The sequence below is a fragment of the Tachyglossus aculeatus genome, chromosome 9, assembly GCF_015852505.1.
Source record: "Tachyglossus aculeatus isolate mTacAcu1 chromosome 9, mTacAcu1.pri, whole genome shotgun sequence".
Classification (NCBI taxonomy): domain Eukaryota; kingdom Metazoa; phylum Chordata; class Mammalia; order Monotremata; family Tachyglossidae; genus Tachyglossus; species Tachyglossus aculeatus.
Window position 1 is genome coordinate 46,432,447 of NC_052074.1, and position 18,805 is coordinate 46,451,251.

At 42.9% G+C, this 18,805-nt stretch overlaps 1 protein-coding gene across 1 annotated transcript in view; it reads right to left on the bottom strand.

Annotated features, from left to right (window-relative positions):
- Nucleotides 1-364: 364 nt before the first annotated feature.
- LOC119932403 (cytohesin 1 interacting protein) overlaps nucleotides 365-18,805 on the bottom strand; it is a 32,203-nt gene continuing 13,762 nt past the window's right edge. Inside the window, exons 2-8 of the mRNA XM_038751563.1 lie at nucleotides 17,641-17,690; nucleotides 16,781-16,835; nucleotides 12,812-12,914; nucleotides 12,054-12,147; nucleotides 10,408-10,477; nucleotides 4,516-4,582; nucleotides 365-1,592 (exon numbers count right to left, since the gene is read on the bottom strand). Coding sequence (XP_038607491.1) covers nucleotides 1,129-1,592; nucleotides 4,516-4,582; nucleotides 10,408-10,477; nucleotides 12,054-12,147; nucleotides 12,812-12,914; nucleotides 16,781-16,835; nucleotides 17,641-17,690 — 903 coding nt within the window. The 3' untranslated portion in view covers nucleotides 365-1,128. The remainder of the gene's footprint in view (nucleotides 1,593-4,515; nucleotides 4,583-10,407; nucleotides 10,478-12,053; nucleotides 12,148-12,811; nucleotides 12,915-16,780; nucleotides 16,836-17,640; nucleotides 17,691-18,805) is intronic.

Consider the following 18,805-nt stretch of genomic DNA (forward strand, 5'->3'; position numbering starts at 1 on the left):
TACTTAAATACCATCACCTTTTTTAACAAATACTACAATTATTATCATTATTATTAGAGTCTCATGACTGTCTCCAATGGCTAGAAAACAACCCTAGAATAATAGGAAAGGGGAGTCACTCCAAGCCTTCCTAGACAGACAAAACTCCTTCCTTTCCAGAGGCCTCCCCAGCAGTATGACCTAGTGAATAGAGCACAAGCCTGGGACTCAAAAGGACCTGGGTTCTAATCCTGCCTCTGCCACTTGTAAGCAGTGTGACTTTGAGAATGTCACTTAACTTCTCTGTGCCTCAGTTACCTCATCTGTAAAGTGGGGATTAAGACCATGAGCCCCATGTGGAACAGGGACTGTGTCTAACCTGATTAACCTGTATCTACCCCAGCAACTAGTACAGTGCCTGACACGTAGTAAGCACTTAAATACCACAATTATTAAACTGATGTCACACCCTTCCTCCAAAACCCATTCCAAAGTGTAGCAACCCTTCCTGTCATGAATTTCTGGCTTCTAGCACACCAAAATCCTTCCTGCTGCAACCAAAATCATTTTCCCTTGTTTATTCCATAGCTGAGTTGGAGAATGGCTGATAGTCATCCCCTTGGAGTGTAACTCTTCAAGATTTCTAGAGTTCAGCCATCCCAAAGGAAGGCTGGGCCTTTGACAAACAGTCTGCAGAAATTAATTAATCAATGAAAAGCTATTCAAAGCAGTCCTATTTACTGCACCATTCACATCCTAAATGTTATTGTGGCCATCTTGACTTAATTTTGATCATCTAGGAATACACAGAATTCTCTTTTCTGTAGGCAATGTAAAAATAAAATGAATTGGTGTTTTCCTCTAACCACATTTTCAAGTCTAAATTTACTTAACCATGCACTCCAAATTTGGGGGCCTTCTGAAATGATTTGGTTCGAGAAGATTAAACCCACTCAAACACCCACACACAGAGCATTTAAATAAAGGCCACTCCTGCCCGAGGTCAGGTGACAGAAAACAAGAGGGGACAAGCAGTTCCTTAATTCATCCAATCTGCCCCACGAAGCAGTGAGGGGTGACTGCCACCACAGATTTTTAATGCTGTGAGTCTTTCTATAATGAGCTATTACTGGGAAGGCCCCCACGATGTCAGAATCGGCTCTCTTCTTCTTCCACTGCACGGTGAAGGCCGGGGATGAATCTCAAGAGCTGTTTTCGGACACTTCCTCTTCGGCTTTTCCGTGGCAGGGTCCCAAATACACTAGAGAAGTTGCCCCCACCTTCCCACAAGGGAGACATTGAGCTGCTACTTGCCGTGCTGATGCTTCTGTTTCTCCTCAGAGAAGATTTCCTCAGAACCAGGTCACCGTCCTTGGAGAGGAAACATTCGTCATCTGTACTGGTTTGCCGGCTGACAGGCTCTCTACCCGAATCCTCAGAAATACAGGTCTGGAAGCTATCCTCACTATCCACTGTCATCGAACTCAACCAGCTCCTGCAGCTGCTCGTGCTAGAGAAACGGTTTTGGATCAAATAAGCTGTGTCCACCAAGGCCGGGCTTCCAGGCAAATAAAAGTCTTCTAACTCCAGGCTTGGGCAGTTCACTTCATCGACTGGCAAATGGCAATTGAAGGAGGAAGTAGACAGAATGTATATTAAACAATCTTTCAAATAAATGCATATTTTACCGGCCCACCTTCTCCCCATGAGACATACAGGTCAGGGCTCACCTATGTGGTCTAGTATGGCTCTGGGAGTCAGAACATCTGAATTCTTATCCCAGGGCCACCACTGACCCTGCTGCTTGTCTTTGGGCAAGTAACTTAACTGTCTGGGTTTCATTTTTACTCATCTGTAAAATAGGGATTAAGAGGCTGTTCTCTCCCATCTTAAAATGTGAGCCCCATTTGGGACATGGCCTATGTCTGCTCTAAGTGCCCCAGCACTTAGTACAGTGATTGGCACACAGTAAGCAGTTAACAAATGCCAAATTAGTAGTAGTAGTAGTAGTAGCAGTATTATTAATAAAGTTGGGACAAGAAAATGCAATCCTTCCTCAGACCTCAGGGATATATATTGAGGAATATCCAACCTCTTCCCTCAGGGCCTTGAGATTGCTATTTCAAAGACACTGGTCAATTTCGATAGGGAGGCAGGGTGATGTAATGCAAAACACTGCAGTCAGGGAGTCAGAAAACCCAAGTTCTAGTCCCAGTTTGGGGGACTTTGGGAACATAACCTCTCTACACCTCAAGTTTCCTCATCTGTAAAATGAGGATAAACATACCTGGCTTTTCCTACCTCACAGGGATGTTGGGTGGTCAAAAATGAGATAAGTAATATGAGAAAGCATTTGATGATAAATGTTCTCTAAAACATTGAGGTAATATTAATTTTGGGGATCTATTTCTTGGCTGGATCTTATTTTCTACCCAACTGTCCAAATTTTGGCCACATCTATCTTACAAACTTCCTAACCCACCAATTTATTTTCAGAAATTGATAAGAAAATGAATACATCTATGAATACTGTGTGTTCTACATTTTTTAAGGAGAGCTTCAACTTCAAACTTCAAAGGACAAATGAGTATCCTTAAAATCAAGAGCTAAAGGATTATACCCTTTAAGAAAGCATAAAGAGAGATATCGATTACTTAAGGTATTATGACCTGCAGAGATCAGTCTTTGAATGATGTTATTTGAGAATATAAAAACCTGTAATTCACACCCACACAGCTGGTGGTTTCAACTGAACTATCTGTACAGCCAAGCTCTTTCCTTAAACTACACCAGTCACAGTAAATGTCAAATTGATGGGTGGTTTTGAAGATAAGCCCGTCTTCTGTAAAATTACAAAATGGTAGGAAATATGTGGACTTTATTGTAGGGCCATTACGTCTACCATCCACTTCACTCGTTATCATTGGTGGCCTTGCAGCCATCTTTCTTTCAGAGGTAGTTTGAGAGAGGTCTTCTCTGAAGGAAATTTAAAAGGGGTTTCTTGAACAGGAGAGGAGGGAACAGGATAAATAAGGGTAAAAATCCCCAGCTGTGTGTGGTGGAGTGATCCCTGTATAGGTGGATATAATTTTTGTTGAAAATTGAAACAAAGAAATATGCTCTCTAGATTGTTGGCTTTTCCTTTCCATTCCTTCTAGGCAACTATGAGGACTCAGGAAAGGTAGATACAATGCAGTCTTAAATGTCCCCAGCATTCTGGGACGGTAACGCTTGGTGTGGGCAGGGAATGTGTCATTTATTTTGTTGTATTGTACTCTTCCAAGCATTTAGTACAGTGCTCTGTACACGGTAAGTGCTCAATATATACAATTGATTGACTGACTGATTGGCTTAGTGGAAAGAGCACCAGCTTGGGAGTCAGAGGTCTGCCACTTGTCAGCTGTGTGACTTTGGTCAAGTCACTTCACTTCTCTGGGCCTCTTACCTCATTGTAAAATGGGGATTAAGACAATGAGCCCCACATGGGACAACCTGATTACCCCGTATTTACCCCCGTGCTGTTCTACCATCATCATCATCATCATCATTCATTCATTTAATTGTATTTATTGAGCGCTTACTGTGTGCAGAGAACTGTACTAAGCGCTTGGGAAGTACAAGTTGGCAACATATAGAGACGGTCCCTACCCAACAGTGGGCTCACAGTCTAGAAGGGGGAGACAGAGAACAAAACAAAACATATTAACAAAATAAAATAAGTAAAATAAATATGTACAAGTAAAATAAATAAATAAATATAGTAATAAATAAATGAATAGAGTAATAGAGTAATCATCATTAGGAAGCAGCATGGCTCAGTGGAAAGAGCACGGGCTTTGGAGTCAGAGGTCATGGGTTTAAATCCTGGCTCCGCCAAATGTCAGCTGTGTGACTTTGGGCAAGTCACTTAACTTCTCTGTGCCTCAGTTACCTCATCTGTGAGCCCTCCGAAGGACAACTTGATCACCTTGTAACCTCCCCAACACTTAGAACAGTGCATCGCACATAGTAAGCGCTTAACAAATACCATCATTATTATTATTATTATCAGATCTGAACGGAGCCAGAACTAACCATCCTCCAGCCTGGGTGAGGGAGAAAAATCACTTAAATCCAGCAAGAGCATCAAGTGTTTGATACAAGGTAGATCGATCAGTTTAGCTAGAGCAATCCCAATTACTGGACAAACTTCCTAAAGTTGCCTGCGGTATTCCATAATGATCTGTGGCTGTCCCCACTACTCTCAGATGAATCGGTCAGCCCATCCACAGTCACATCCCTACAGCACTCATGGCCAGGGATGTAGTCCAGACACTGAGGTCCAGGGAATGGGAGACCCCTTCTTTGCCATTTTCTCCATTGCTAAGCTGATGGCATGGTTCCTAAGCAGGGGGTAAAGCAAGCCAGAGCAAAGCCAAGCCAGATCTCCTTGTGATGGAAGCAACCTGAAAACCTCTCAACAACATTTTTTTGCAGAAGCCACTGTGAGAGTAACGGAATGCTACTGTGGTTTTTGAACAGGAAAGCAGCTCTTACCATGAAGCAGACGTAGTTCCTGTAAGTGCAGAGATCGGAACTCCACCAATTTATGCCTCAAGCCTTGCTGTGAGAGAGACATGATATCAGTTTTTCAGAAACACAGACTTTTTCAAGCTTCTTTGAATGTAGCCATTTCTTCCCAAAGTAGCAGAAACTGTTGATGAAACTTGTTTTTCTTTTCCTTTTTACCCAGAAAGAGAACTTTATCTTAATCAAGCAGGGTCCTTATACCCAGAGAAAACAACACCAAAAGAAATGCCATCGTTCGGCCAGTAGTGGTAGTAGTAGTAGTAATCAATCAATCGTATTTATTGAGCACTTACTGTGTGCAGAGCACTGTACTAAGCGCTTGGGAAGTACAAGTTCGCAACATATAGAGACAGTCCCTACCCAACAGTGGGTAATAGTAGTAGTATTTATTAAATGCCCACTGGGTGCAATGCAATACACTACAATATACGAAGAAAAGGCATAACATTTTCTCTGCCCATTTCACACTCTAAACAGTCAAGACTCCCTTCTCTGACACTGGCAAGAAAGGATGCTTCGACAAACAGTGTAATAACAATCCTCCTTAAAATTCATCCTCTTTATAAGGAATTTTCTAATGTCCCAAATTTTTCTACTAGTCATCCATGAATTTATTCAAATCCTTCTTTAGCTTTATGAGATTCTTAACCTTCTTCCTCTAATAATAGCTGCACCTTCTGGCCATAAAGATTGTGGTATTAGGTTAAGTATTTAGTATGTATCAAGAATTGTAGAAAATGCTGGGGGTAGATACAACATTATCGGGTTAGATGGAGTCCCTGTCCCAAAGAATAATAGTGATAATAATGATGATGATGATAAAAATAATAACAATAATAATATACACATTTAGTACTTACAATGTGCCAACCACTATTCTACCCCACTGTTCTGCTCTGGGGTAGATATAAATTAATCAAGTTGGACAGAGTCCCTGTCCCTCATGAGGCACACAACCTAAGCAGGAGAGATTAGGATTGAATCCACATTTTACAGATGAGGTAACTAAGGCCCAGAGTTGGTAAGTGACTTGTCCAAGGTCACAAAGCAGACAAGTGGTAGGACTGAGATTAGAACTCAAGTCCTCTGACTCTCAGGCCTGTACATTTTCCACTAAGCCTTGCTGTTTCTCTGACAGTCTAAGATCTATGAATTTATGTGTAAACTTGAATTTATTTAGATTACAGCCTGCACCACCTCTTGAGATAGTGATCTTCTATCCTTCCCACCCACTCTGGGGAAAAATTTTTCTTTTGTTTAGCATGAGCCTACCACCTTCAAATGTCAATAGGTGCCCTGAAATCTCAATGCTGTGGAAAATAACCTATTCATTCTGAAAGACTTTCTGGCTACACGAAGGAAAATATTAGGGGGTAGCAAATGTGCCTGGTTTCCCAGAGATTCTCTAATGACAAGTCAGGAAAAGAACTGTGGTTTCTAAACCTTTTTCTGCCACAGAACACCCTCACCCCACCGCACCTGAAAGTTATTCAGATCCTCTTCTTAGTTTTAGAACCCAGCTTTCTCTAATTCTTCACATTCCTGGGCATTCTTTTTTTGTCTTTACAAGCTTGCCAGAATAATAATAATAATAATAATGGCATTTATTAAGCACTTACTACGTGCAAAGCACTGTTCTAAGCACTGGGGAGGTTACAAGGTGATCATTTTGTCCCACGGGGGGCTCACAGTCTTAATCCCCATTTTACAGATGAGGTAACTGAGGCACAGAGAAGTTAAGTGACTTGCCCAAAGTCACACAGCTGACAATTGGCGGAGCCGGGATTTGAACCCATGACCTCTGGCTCCAAAGCCTGTGCTCTTTCCACCGAGCCACGCTGCTTCTCAGAATCATTCCCCATCTGATCTCCCATAAAGTAGGCTAGCCCTTATCCCTTTTCCTGAGAATAACCTCTCCCACTAAGTGACCTCACTCTCTAGCCCTGCTCCAAGAGCCAGGTCCGGGATCTAAGAGTTGGGACAAGGCAGCAGCATTAATAATAGTAGGGTGGTCCATGCTCTCTCCAGTCATTAATCTCTTGCTAAAACTGTGAGGTGAGACAAGTGGGAGAGGCGAGGAGGAGAAGTGCAATAAAAATGATACTACTACTACTACTACTACTAATAGAGAAGCAGCGTGGCTCAGTGGAAAGAGCACGGGCTTTGGAGTCAGAGGTCATGGGTTCAAATCCCGACTCCACCACTTGTCTGCTGTGTGACCTTGGGCAAGTCACTTAACTTCTCTGAGCCTAAGTTACCTCATCTGTAAAATGGGGATTAAGACTGTGAGCCCCCCGTGGGACAACCTGATCACCTTGTAACCTCCCCAGCGCTTAGAACAGTGCTTTGCACATAGTAAGCGCTTAATAAATGCCATTATTATTATTACTACTAATAATAATAGTATTTGCTAAGCACTTATTATGTGCCAGGCACTATGCTTAGCACTGGGGAGGATACAAGCAAATCAGATTGGACAGAGGCCCTGTCCCTCATGAGGCTCACAATTTTATTCCCCAATTTACAGATGTGGGAACTGAGGTCCAGAGACGAGAAGTGACTTGTCCAAGGTCACGCAGGAAATAAGTGGTGAAGCCTGCATTAGACTCAGGTCCTTCTGACTCCCATGCCCATGCTCTGTCCACTAAACCACACTGCTTCTCTGGCCAGAAGGGAGATGATTTCCCAGTCAAAGACTTTGTTTATCCTTCCTCCTCCTCTTTTCTTCTATTTCCTCTGTCTATCCCCTTCCTCTCCTCTTTGTAATATCTCTACTCCAGATCTGCAGTAATCTAAGAGGACAGAGCAGAGGGCCCTTCTGGAAACAGGTGAATCATTTATGCAAATTGTGTGGTAAATTAATTGGCTGTGTGACCTTACACAAGTCATTTAACTTCTCTGTTTCTCAATTACCTCATGTGTAAAATGGGAATTAAGACTGAGCCTCATGTGGGACATGACCTGTGTCCAACCTGATTAGCTTGCATCCACCCTAGTAGTTAGTATAGTTCAGCTTAAGCACTTAACAAATACCATTTTTTTTTTAGAAAAAAGAGAGAAAATGGATACCGGAGCGGGAAATTGCATGAGGGAGGAGAACTAAAGGGAAGATGGTGAGTTAACGATTTAAAAGCACTGCTTGCCCAATGTGCAGCTCTCTTGTTGAGGAGAGAAGGAATAGGAGAGGTGACCAGGATAATGCACACAGATGTCATTCAAATTTGTCTCTTCCACATCAAAGAAATTTTGCCAGAAATTATCTTTGGAATCTGGTAAGAGCTTGGGAAAGTACAACGCAAAAGAATTAGCAGACACATTGTTTGCCCATAATGAGTTTACAGTCTAGAGGGGCAGACAGACATTTATATGAATAAATAAGTAATTCATAATATGTCATTTAAAGATATGTAAGCAAGTGCTGTGGGGATGGGGTGAATATCAAATCCCCAAAGGTCACAGATCTAAGTGCATTAGATGACTCAGAAGGGAGAGCAAGCCAGGGAAAAGAGGGCATAACTGGGGAAGGCCCCTTGGAGGAGATGTGACCTTATCAGATTTTGCAGCAGTGCTGGGGATTGCTGATACAATATGCAACTCCTGTGTTCTTGTTAATTAGAACAATAAAATGTCTGGCTTGGTTTATCCTAGCCCTTCTTTTTCTGAGATGATGGTGGCTGCCTGCTAGCTCACAGGGCTTGTTACCAATCCAACTCGGGGTCATTTGAAGATCAATACCAGGAGGCAGGGCCATTGCATTGCAGGCACATGCAATTCCCAAATCTTCTCCCTACGGCTCCTCACCTCCAAGGTGGCAGCAAGGTTTGGCAATGGGAGGGAAAACTGCCTGGTCAAACAGCCCTGAATTTAATAAGGAAGAAGTAGCATCTTTGGCTTTATGATTATTATTTTGGCATTTGTTAAGCACTTACCATGTGGCACACACCTTACTGAGTGCTGGTATAGATAGATACAAGTTAATCAGGTCAGGCACTGACCCACATGGGGCTCACAATCTAAGTAGAAAGAAGAACAGGCATTGAATCCCCAATTTACAGATGAAGAAACTGAGGCACAGAGAAGTTAAGTGACCTGCCTAATGTCACACAGCAGACAACTGGCAGATCTGGGATTAGAACCAGGTTTTCTGACTCCCCGGCATGTGGTCTTTCACCAGATCCTGCTGCTCCCAATACAGGAGGACAAAGTCTCAATAAAAGATTGATTTCCTGTCACTGAGTCCCAGCTGCAGATTGGGGTCAGTTAACCAAATGTGAAGCATTCCCATTGCCGAGAACAATACAGTGAGAATGGAGGACACAAAGAGATTGGAAAGGAAGAAAGAAACTACTAGACTTTGGATCAATTTCTAATAGGTGACTAGGTCCTATGATCTTTCCCCAGGGCAATTCTATTCCATCTGGCTCTCCTGGCCAGGTCTAAAAATCCCATGTCCTGAGACAAGATAAACCATCCAAAGATTGGCTGACAGGATATACCAACAACTCTCTGGCTTCCTCAGAGATCATCTGACTAGCAAATGGCATGCCGAATCTCTCCGGGCCAATCTCCAACCTTCAACTCAATCCTCCAGCTGACCCTAGCCTTCTCTGAAGTGCCAGGCTTGCACTGTGGAAAAAGGATAGAATCAGTTTTGAGACCTCCTTTGTTGAATGCTTCCGGAAGAGGTGGTATAGGTTAGTGAGGCGATGCCAGTTTGTTCCCCTGAAGACCACAGAAGCTCCATTCTGGGCCAGGAGACCCAATCAAATCTTGAATGTCCCTAGACCAGAGGACAGCTGAGTCAGCTATGGGCCAGCCAGGCAATTTGGTGAGGAAATCTAGTTGCATTCAAGGCAGCACCAGGCTGCCCCTAGGTCTCCTTTGATGATGACCAGATTCCATGTATGACACTGAGGATTCCAGGAGCGGGAGTTACATAATGTCCACACCCTCCCTATCACTCCACTTTCATCCAAATGTGAGCTTACCAACAACAGCTAAGGCTCTCCTTGTTTCCCAACATTAGGCCTCATGCCAACCACACTCCTGACTACAGACTCAACAGACTCAAGTAGTTAACTTCCAATACGTTCTCCAATCTGGCACTGGGCACAGCCTCTGTGGTCCGTCCTAAAGTAGTGAAAAAACCGGGTCCATACTGTGGGAGTGGCTGGGAAGGGATGCATCTGTGTTTCCCAGTATTCTCTTACTCAGTTCTACCTCTTTCAGTTATTCCACTCCCACACACTCCCCACCACCCTGAAATCCTGATGAGCTTATTTTGGATCTCTTTTCAGGGCCTCTTACATCACCTGGTTTCCGGTTTTCGGTGTTTTCTGGGTGCAATGTGTCGGAAGGAAATGCATTCGAGTTTGGAAAGCCAAGGATACTGGCCCCAGAGCAACAGGGAGAGGCTGCCGGAGAGAAGGACGCAGCTGCTTATAGTACAAGCAGGACCCCAGAGAGAGTTTAACAGAGATCACTCTTGGGCTCAAAGTTTCCCATTTTTTCCTTTTAGATTTCAAAAGCTTTTCTAGGTCCTCAAGAAGGAAGATCGAAATTGAGAGTCCAATAGTCAGAATCATAAACTATTCATCTAGATAAACCCTTCTTTACTTTCAGAACATCTCACATGTGTACAAGCATGCTCGCGCGTACACACACACACACACATGGCACAATTTAGCACTGTTTGCTGAGTTTGATATTCATGGAGATGTAAGTCTACTACTTGATCATTCCACAGTTTCTGGCCACCACAGGTCCTCTCCCAGGTTTCTCTTGCTTCATCAGACAAAAATTCCACCACTCATACATTTGGTTATGAAAAATGTACCACGCTGTGTTAAATTGAATTACCTTCAAAGCCTGCAATTTGACTTCCAGCTCTGACCTTCTAAGGATCGCTGTTCCATTAACTGTCTCTAACCTGAGAAAAGGGGGAAGATACCATCAGAAATGAAACATGTGAGTGTCATTGACACAAGTGATCCTATAGAAATTCTTCTTGCTGGACTTCAGACATTGAGCTCTGACCTAAAGTGTATTTCCACTTCATGTTTTGGCTAGAATGCTGTTAGGGAATTAGGGAATGTTCTTGGAACACAGTATGGAAGAAACAACCGTGAAATATGCATGTGTGCGTGCCTGAGAGGTTAGATATGGGTGAGTGTTAAAATATGAGTTTTGCTTAATGCAAGGTTTTGCGAGACTATAACCCCTGTAATACAGGAGTTGCATTACTGGTACCTCTAGTCTGTAAGCCTTTTGTGGGCAGGGGACATACCTACCAATTCTGTTCCACTGTACTCTCCCAAGTACTTAGTACAGTGCTCTGCACACAGTCAATGCTCAACAAATATGATTGATTGATTGACTGACTGATTGATTGGCACCTGCATCTAGACTAAAACCTAACTTATTGGGAAATTTCCAAACAGTGGAGGGGAGTAGAGACTGCCTCATAAAAGAGGCACTATAATATTTTACAATTAAATATAGTTAATTCTTTATATTTTACGAATGCAAAATACTAATAATAATTAACATGGGTTTTCATCCATTTTTAAGACTTACTCCATCTGATTAGCTTTCAGATAGACAGGGAGGGAGAAAAGAAACAAGTTGTGGTCAAATATTCCAATAATAATAATATAAATAATTGTAATGTCTCATTTCATCATCCTGACTAACTGTATTTCCTAAGCATCTGTTCTAGGTGCTTGGAGAACATTGCAGTAGTTCAAGACATAATTCCTGGATGGTACTTTTATTTTGCCATAGAACTTTCATACCAATTCTCTAGTTTGATCTTCACCACATCTTTGGGTGGTAAGAAATAGCAGTTAGTTTTATTTCCCTTTTATAAATGAGGAGACTGAGGCAAAGTAGTCCCTGAGAAAGACCTGGCAGAGGACACTCAGCAGTCTGGCTATCTCTTAACTTTCAGACTTGTGTGCTGTTTCCATTACATCATGCTGCTCTCCCATCTCCACCAATATTGTGAGAAAACACTTGCCTCGTAGAGATTCACTCTGAGTATGGGCCAGCAGAAAATAATTGTATTTTGTAAATCACTAGCATTTATTGAGCACCCACTACATGAAGCACACTGTACTGAATACTTGGGAGATTACTGAGCAGTAGGTAACCATGATCCCTGCCTCGAGGAGCTTAACAAGCCATGGAAGTAAAGAGGATAAAAAAAGCTTGCCGTCATAGAGAAGCAGTGTGGCTCAGTGGAAAGAGCATGGGATTTGGAGACAGAGGTCATGGGTTCAAATCCTGGCACCGCCAGTTGTCAGCTGTGTGACTTTGGGCAAGTCACTTAACTTCTCTGGGCCTCAGTGACCTCATCTGTAAAATGGGGATAAAGACTGTGGGCCCCCCGTGGGACAACCTGATCATCTTGTAACCACCCCAGTGCTTAGAACAGTGCTTTGCACGTAGTAAGCACTTAATAAATGCCATCATTATTATTATTATATGTGCTCGCCACTGATTACCTGAGTCGGTTCCCTGCTGCTTTGATCAAGTCGACCACTTGTTTGTGACTGAAACCCTCCAAATTCACTCCGTTGATATTGGCAAGAATGTCACCTGGGAGACACAGAGAGATGAATGTCGCTGTCGCTTTGTCCCTGAGCAAAAGTGACATCATCCCTGGATCGCCCCCTCAACGGACTCCTTAGGCCATTTGACCCCCATTTCCCCATCATTAAGGAGCCAGAGGTACTGCCTTATCAATATTGTTTGGGGGTTTCTATCCCAGGTTCTAAAGACCTAGGAGAGGTGGGAGCAAGGTTCTGGGCCACTGGGCCACAGAGTTAATGGCCACTGCTATCGCCCAAGCTCCTGAACTAGATTTCCCAGGCTGAAGAGGCAGATGTACGTGCAGCTGAAGAAAACCTAGCCAGCCAGGCCGAAGCCCCTCACCAGCCTAGAAAGGCAGCTTGAGTGATTGCTGGAATTGCCACTTGGCAGCCTGTTCATTCATTCATTCAATCGTATTTATTGAGCGCTTACTGTTGTGCAGAGCACTGTACTAAGCGCTTGGGAAGTGCAAGTTGGCAACATATAGAGACGGTCCCTACCCAATAACGGGCTCACAGTCTAGTTCCCCCCAACCCCTGTTCCTCTCCCCTCCCCCTCCTCCACCCCTTGTCAGATTCTGTCACCATTTACAAATCCCTCAGTGAAGAAATAAAAAACAGCAAAGGAAAGGAGAGTAATGGATGGGTGGAAAAATAAAAAGCAAAGTTACCCATCTGCAGTCCCGAGCGGTGAGCAGGACTCTCCTCTTGCACCTTGCAAATGAAAGTGTATATCTCTGAGGAGCAAGGATTGTATAACGGCTGTATACGAGTCTGTAAGAATTCAGAAGAGGTGAAGTTATCCTTTTAAAACCTCAAGGCCCATCATTCTCCAGCAATATTCTCCCTATTGGTTTAAGCAGCCTGCTGCAGGGAGCCTGCAATCTTGTCAAATCTTTCCCCACCCAACACTGTGTAGATTAGGTCACATGGACCATGCTCAATTTTGGAACATCCTGGGGGATTCAGAGGCCTATTTTCCATCAAGAGTATACTTTCAAAACTGGATGGGGAGAGGTAAAGGGTGGGTAAATAGTTTGGCTCTTCTGGTCTCATTTTCACTATCTTCATCAACCATATGTATTGAGCACCTATTGCATTCAGAGCAGTGTGCTTTTTGCCTGGTAAATATATAACAGATTCAAAATGAATGACCCTTGCCCTTGAGGGATTTTTTCTGAGAAATCACTAGAACCTACCACACTGCTAAACTTTCCCCATTTTAAAGGTGTTGTGATAAGCGCTCAATAAATCTGATTGATTTGGGGTACCTGGGATTGGGGAGTAATGTGGAGGTTTAGAAGTTATCAGTGATTTCTGTAGGTTTGCCACATTTTCATCCCACATAGTCCCTTAGAGTTAAACCAACTCCACTCCTCCACTAGGCAACCCCTTCAAAACTGGGGAGAAATGAGCTCACTATTTATGAAAGTGAAAAGCTGCTCTTTATTTTCCAAAATGTACTGAGGTGGGAAACTACCCACAAAGGACCAAACCTCCTTGGACACTTTTAAACTTGGACTCTTCTTTCATACATTATGGGCTGGGAATGTGTCTGCAAATTCTGTTGTACTGTACTCTCCCAAGCGTTTAGTACTGTGCTCTGCACATAGTAAGCACTCAATAAATGCCATTGACTGACTGATTCATAAGAACAGGTAGAAATGTGCATACAGGAAGAGAAATATTCCAAGAATAATTATTTTTAATCAGAGTTCCACAAATAATGACAATATGCCCTGTGTTTATACAAAAGCACAGTAGTTGACTCAATTGTCATTTCTGAGCTCTCCTTGGTGTGCCCGCCCTGAATACCTACAGACTCATTAGTCACAGACCTAAATTAGCAAGTTATGCTTCTCCTATTGTATCAATTTAGCAAAAATTTAATTTTAATTCTGTGCAGAATTATGTAGTAAATGTTTAGTAAGCACGCTACCCTAATATCTAAAGCAAATGGACCTTTCTCCCTCACCTTCTTTAATTACGGGAGACCTGACTCTTCAGTGACCCAATTTCAATACTGTAATTTAGAAGTATTCACAAACAAATCATTCTTCATACACTAAAATGGTTCTTAGGTTTTATAAACAGTGGAAACTAGTTAACTAACTAGTTCAATGCTGTAATTTCAATCCTGTAATTTAGACATACTCACAAACAAATCATTCTTCATACTCCAAAATGGTACTTGGATTTTTTAAACAGTGGAAACTAGTTAACCAACCTGGTAGCTCAGATCACTGAAAGTTCAGTTAGTCAAACTAAATTAGTTTGGGCTACCTTGAAAAACTATGTATGACCAATTTTATTTGGTTATTCAAACATTTTAGATTGTAAGCCTCATTTTTTATGGAATCATTTCTGATCTGATTATTCTGTGTCTACCCTTAGCTCTTAGTACAATGGGTAGCTGTCGAATGCACTCAATCAATCATATTGATTGAGTGCTTATGATATGTAGAGCACCATACTATGTGCTTAGTAGAGTACAGTGCTTTGGAGAAGCAGCGTGGCTCAGTGGAAAGAGCCTGGGCTTTGGAGTCGGAGGTCATGGGTTCAAATCCTGGCCCTGCCACTTGTCAGCTGTGTGACTTTGGGCAAGTCACTTAACTTCTCTGGGCCTCAGTTCCCGCATCTGTAAAATGGGGATTAAGACTGTGAGCCCCCCGTGGGACAACCTGCTCACCTTCTAACCTCCCCAGCGCTTAGAACAGTGCTTTGCACATAGTTAGAGCTTAATAAATGCTATCATTATTATAGTATTTTAGGATTTTGTATGCACCAAAGAGATATGAGGTTAATAAATGAACAGGCAGGATATGAACGAGGCATGCTTCTAAAAGTTGATCACCATTTTTGAGAGAGGGCAGATTCTTTTTGCCATTCAAAGCAAAGATGATTAACTGCTGCTATTGTGGACAGGATTCAGTCAAGAGAGGCAATTCAGGCAAGTGACGAGTGTTTAAGTCAGGGGAGAGAGCTGTGCGTATGGAGAGGGTACCGTATAGCCTGCGGAGAGACTATGTAGTGCCTCAGCTTGCTGTAGTTACCATCTCAAGTCTGCTGGCATTTCACGCCTGATACTAGGCCCAGAAACTCTACTAGTTCTGCGGCATAACAGGAAGTCTGCCATTTGAGAGGACAGTCATTCCCAAGCCGTTGGTAAGATCACAGTAGAGCTCTAGACGTGACAGAACGTTAGGAAAGGAAACACGGCGGTTCAAGCTGGCCCTATGTCTCATTAACACCCTCGTGTCTTACTCAGTGCTGTTACGGACTTACAAAGAAATTAGACACCTCCTCCCCATGAGCCTTTTTTTCAGAGTGGCACTACCCATTCCTTACTTTAAAAGGAAGATAGCTATTTAACGATGAGGGTTCAACATTCATCTAATGTCTACATCTAAATCTAGACTATACATTGGAGGCAGGTAATCTGGGTTCAGAACAAGGGAAAAGACATCTGTCATTTTTTTTAAGTGGTATTTTTAAGTGGTAAAGCACAGGCCTGAGAGTCAGAAGGTCCTGGATTCTTATCCCAGCTCCACCGCTTGTCTGCTGGGTGTCCATAGGCAAGTCACTTAACTACTCTGTGCTTCAGTTACTTCATCTGTGAAATGGGGATCGGAACTGTGAGCCCTATGTGGGACAGAGATTGTGTTCAACCCATTTTACTTATATGCACCCCAGGGCTTAGTATAGTGCCTGGCACATAGTAAGTGCTTAACAGAATGCCTCAATTATTATTATGGTATACCAGGCACTGTACACAAGATAGACACAAGATAATCAGGTTGGGCACAGCTCATGTCCCACATGGGGCTCAGTCTTAATTCCCATTTTACAGATGAGGTAATTGAGGCACAGAGAAGTAAAGTGGCTTGCCCAAGGTCACAGAGCAGACAAGTAGCGGAGATGAGATTAGAACCCAGGTCCTTCTGACTTCGAAGTCTGTGCTCTATCCATTAGGCCAAGGCTGCTACTCCGAGGCCATGCTTCTTCTCTGTTTCCTCTACTGGTTCTGTTGTCACTGTCAGAAGTAGAACACGTAGTTGGATGAACTATTGGTCTGACTAGTACTGCATTTCTTTTGTTCTTAACTGTAAAAATACTACATCAAAGGGATGTGGCATATATGTGTATACGTGTGAAGTGTGGCTCCATGTTAAATCAATTCATCCTTCAATGGCATTTATTAAGTGCTTACTGTGTGCCAAACACTATTCATTTGGGAGACTACAATACATAGAAACATTAAACATATTTCCAGTTGTTAAGTACTTTTCATTAATTGTGTGTCTTCTTTTTAATCTTCTCTGGGGAGAAGTTTAAAAGGCAAAGCGATATCATGGTGGGTGATTGAAGGTTTTCATGTGAATCTTAAGTTTTTCAGGTCTTTCATAACTGTACTTCTCAGGGCAGATCTCTCCTCTGGTTCACTCTGGCCCCTGACCCAGACCCTTGCACCCCTCTGGCCCAGCCTGTCCCCCTCCTCCCAGGCCGGTCGGTCCCTGACCGTCCCTCCCTGTGGATTCCACACAGTCAGCCCCTTGCCAGAGGCCCCATATTGATATCACTAACCCTCTGCCTCTCATGCTTTCTCACTAAAATGGCTGACAAGTTTCCAAATGACTGACCTGAATTTCAAATCCAAAAGTTCCATTGTCCTGTTTTTCCACTGCAACCAGCCTTCTGCAATGAAAACACTGCACGTGAAGCTCAAAGCATCAAAATGGACAGATTTAATTAAAAAAGCACAGATGTAATTAAGAAAATATTGTTGGGTTTGGAACTGCATGATTTATTCGTATGAATATATCAATACACATAATAATAATAATAATAATAATGGCGTTTATTAAGTGCTTACTATGTGCAAAGCACTGCTCTAAATGCTGGGGAGGTTACAAAGGTTGTCCCACTGGGGGCTCACAGTCTTAATCCCCATTTTTAGAGAAGCAGCGTGGCTCAGTGGAAAGAGCCCGGGCTTTGGAGTCAGAGGTCATGGGTTCAAATCCCGGCTCCGCCACTAGTCAGCTGTGGGACTTTGGGCAAGTCACTTGACTTCTCTGTGCCTCAGTTCCCTCATCTGTAAAATGGGGATGAAGACTGTGAACCCCCTGTGGGACAACCTGATCACCTTGTAACCTCCCCAGTGCTTAGAACAGTGCTTTGCACATAGTAAGCGCTTGATAAATGCCATTATTATTTTACAGATGAGGGAACTGAGGCACAGAGAAGTTAGGTGACTTGCCCAAAGTCACACAGCCGATCATTGGTGGAGCTGGGATTTGAACCCATGACCTCTGACTCCAAAGCCCAGGCTCTTTCCACTGAGCTACGCTGCGCACACATATGTGTGTGTTACATGTGATTGGGTGTGTGTGTTTGTAGAGGAACCAGTTTGTTGGTTTATGTGAGGGACTGTGCTGTATATTTTATCAACAGTTCAAAGAGCCAGAGGCTGAAATAGAAGCAAATTAATGGCTCTGTTTACCTCTGTGGCCAGGTACAGTCACCTAAGGAGCTTGATCTGGTCACAGCAAGCTAGAAACAAAAACAAAAGGCCCATGGTTACCAGAAGGTCTAAACACACTCTTTACTTGGTAACATGTTGTGAAAATTAAAGGTCCTTTCTCTGATCACATTCTTTCACGAGGTGTTTATGTAAAAACATTTATTCCATCCACTCTCTGGTGACGGCAGGAGGGCACAAAGGATAGTGATAGAGAAGAAATGATCAAATCCGTTTTCAAACATCTTGAAGAATTCTCCTCCTACCTGAATAACAGTATATTAACAGAATATCGCATTTGATTTCCTGAACATCAAGTGAAAGTTTCGAGTGTCCTCCGCAAGGCTTATTTGGTAAAATACTCACCACTTATCCTAATTATTTTTCTCCATATTGAAATCAGCATGGCTTTGGAAATTTTCCCTTTTGCTTCCCGCCTGCTGATAATTTCCTAACCAGACATTTATTTTAAAGGGGGCTGGAAGCCATAGCCTCCTCTCGCTCCCAACCACCCTCGTTCCCCCCTTCACATCCAGCGAGCCCATCTTAAAAGCACGTCTGATATCGCTTTTGATAATAATAATAATAACGACGGCATTTCTTAAGTGCTTACTATGTGCTAAGCACTGGGGAGATTACAAGGTGATCAGCTTGTTCCACAGTCTTCACCCCCATTTTCCAGATGAGGGAACTGAGGCCCGGAGAAGTGAAGTGAGCCCACTGTTGGGTAGGGACCATCTCTATATGTTGTCCACTTGTACTTCCCAAGCGCTTAGTACAGTGCTCTGCACACAGTAAGCACTCAATAAATACGATTAAATGAATGAATGCCTAATACTTCTATATCCCCCCCCCCCCACACACACACACACTCCTCCACAACTCCGACAATATTAATAGGGAGTTTAATTTTAATGTCGGTTTCCCCGCTAGATTGTAAACTCCTTTTGGGCAGGAATCACGTCAACTAATTCTATTATACTCTCCCAAGAGTTTAGTACCATGCTTTGTACACAGTTGGTGCTCAATAAATGCTAGTGATTGGCTGATTGATTGGGTCATCATTTGCCAACCACAGACGCTTACCTGGATGATTTGAGATTCTGTGCCCCCTCTGTTTTCCAAATAGCTTCTGAAATCTGATCCC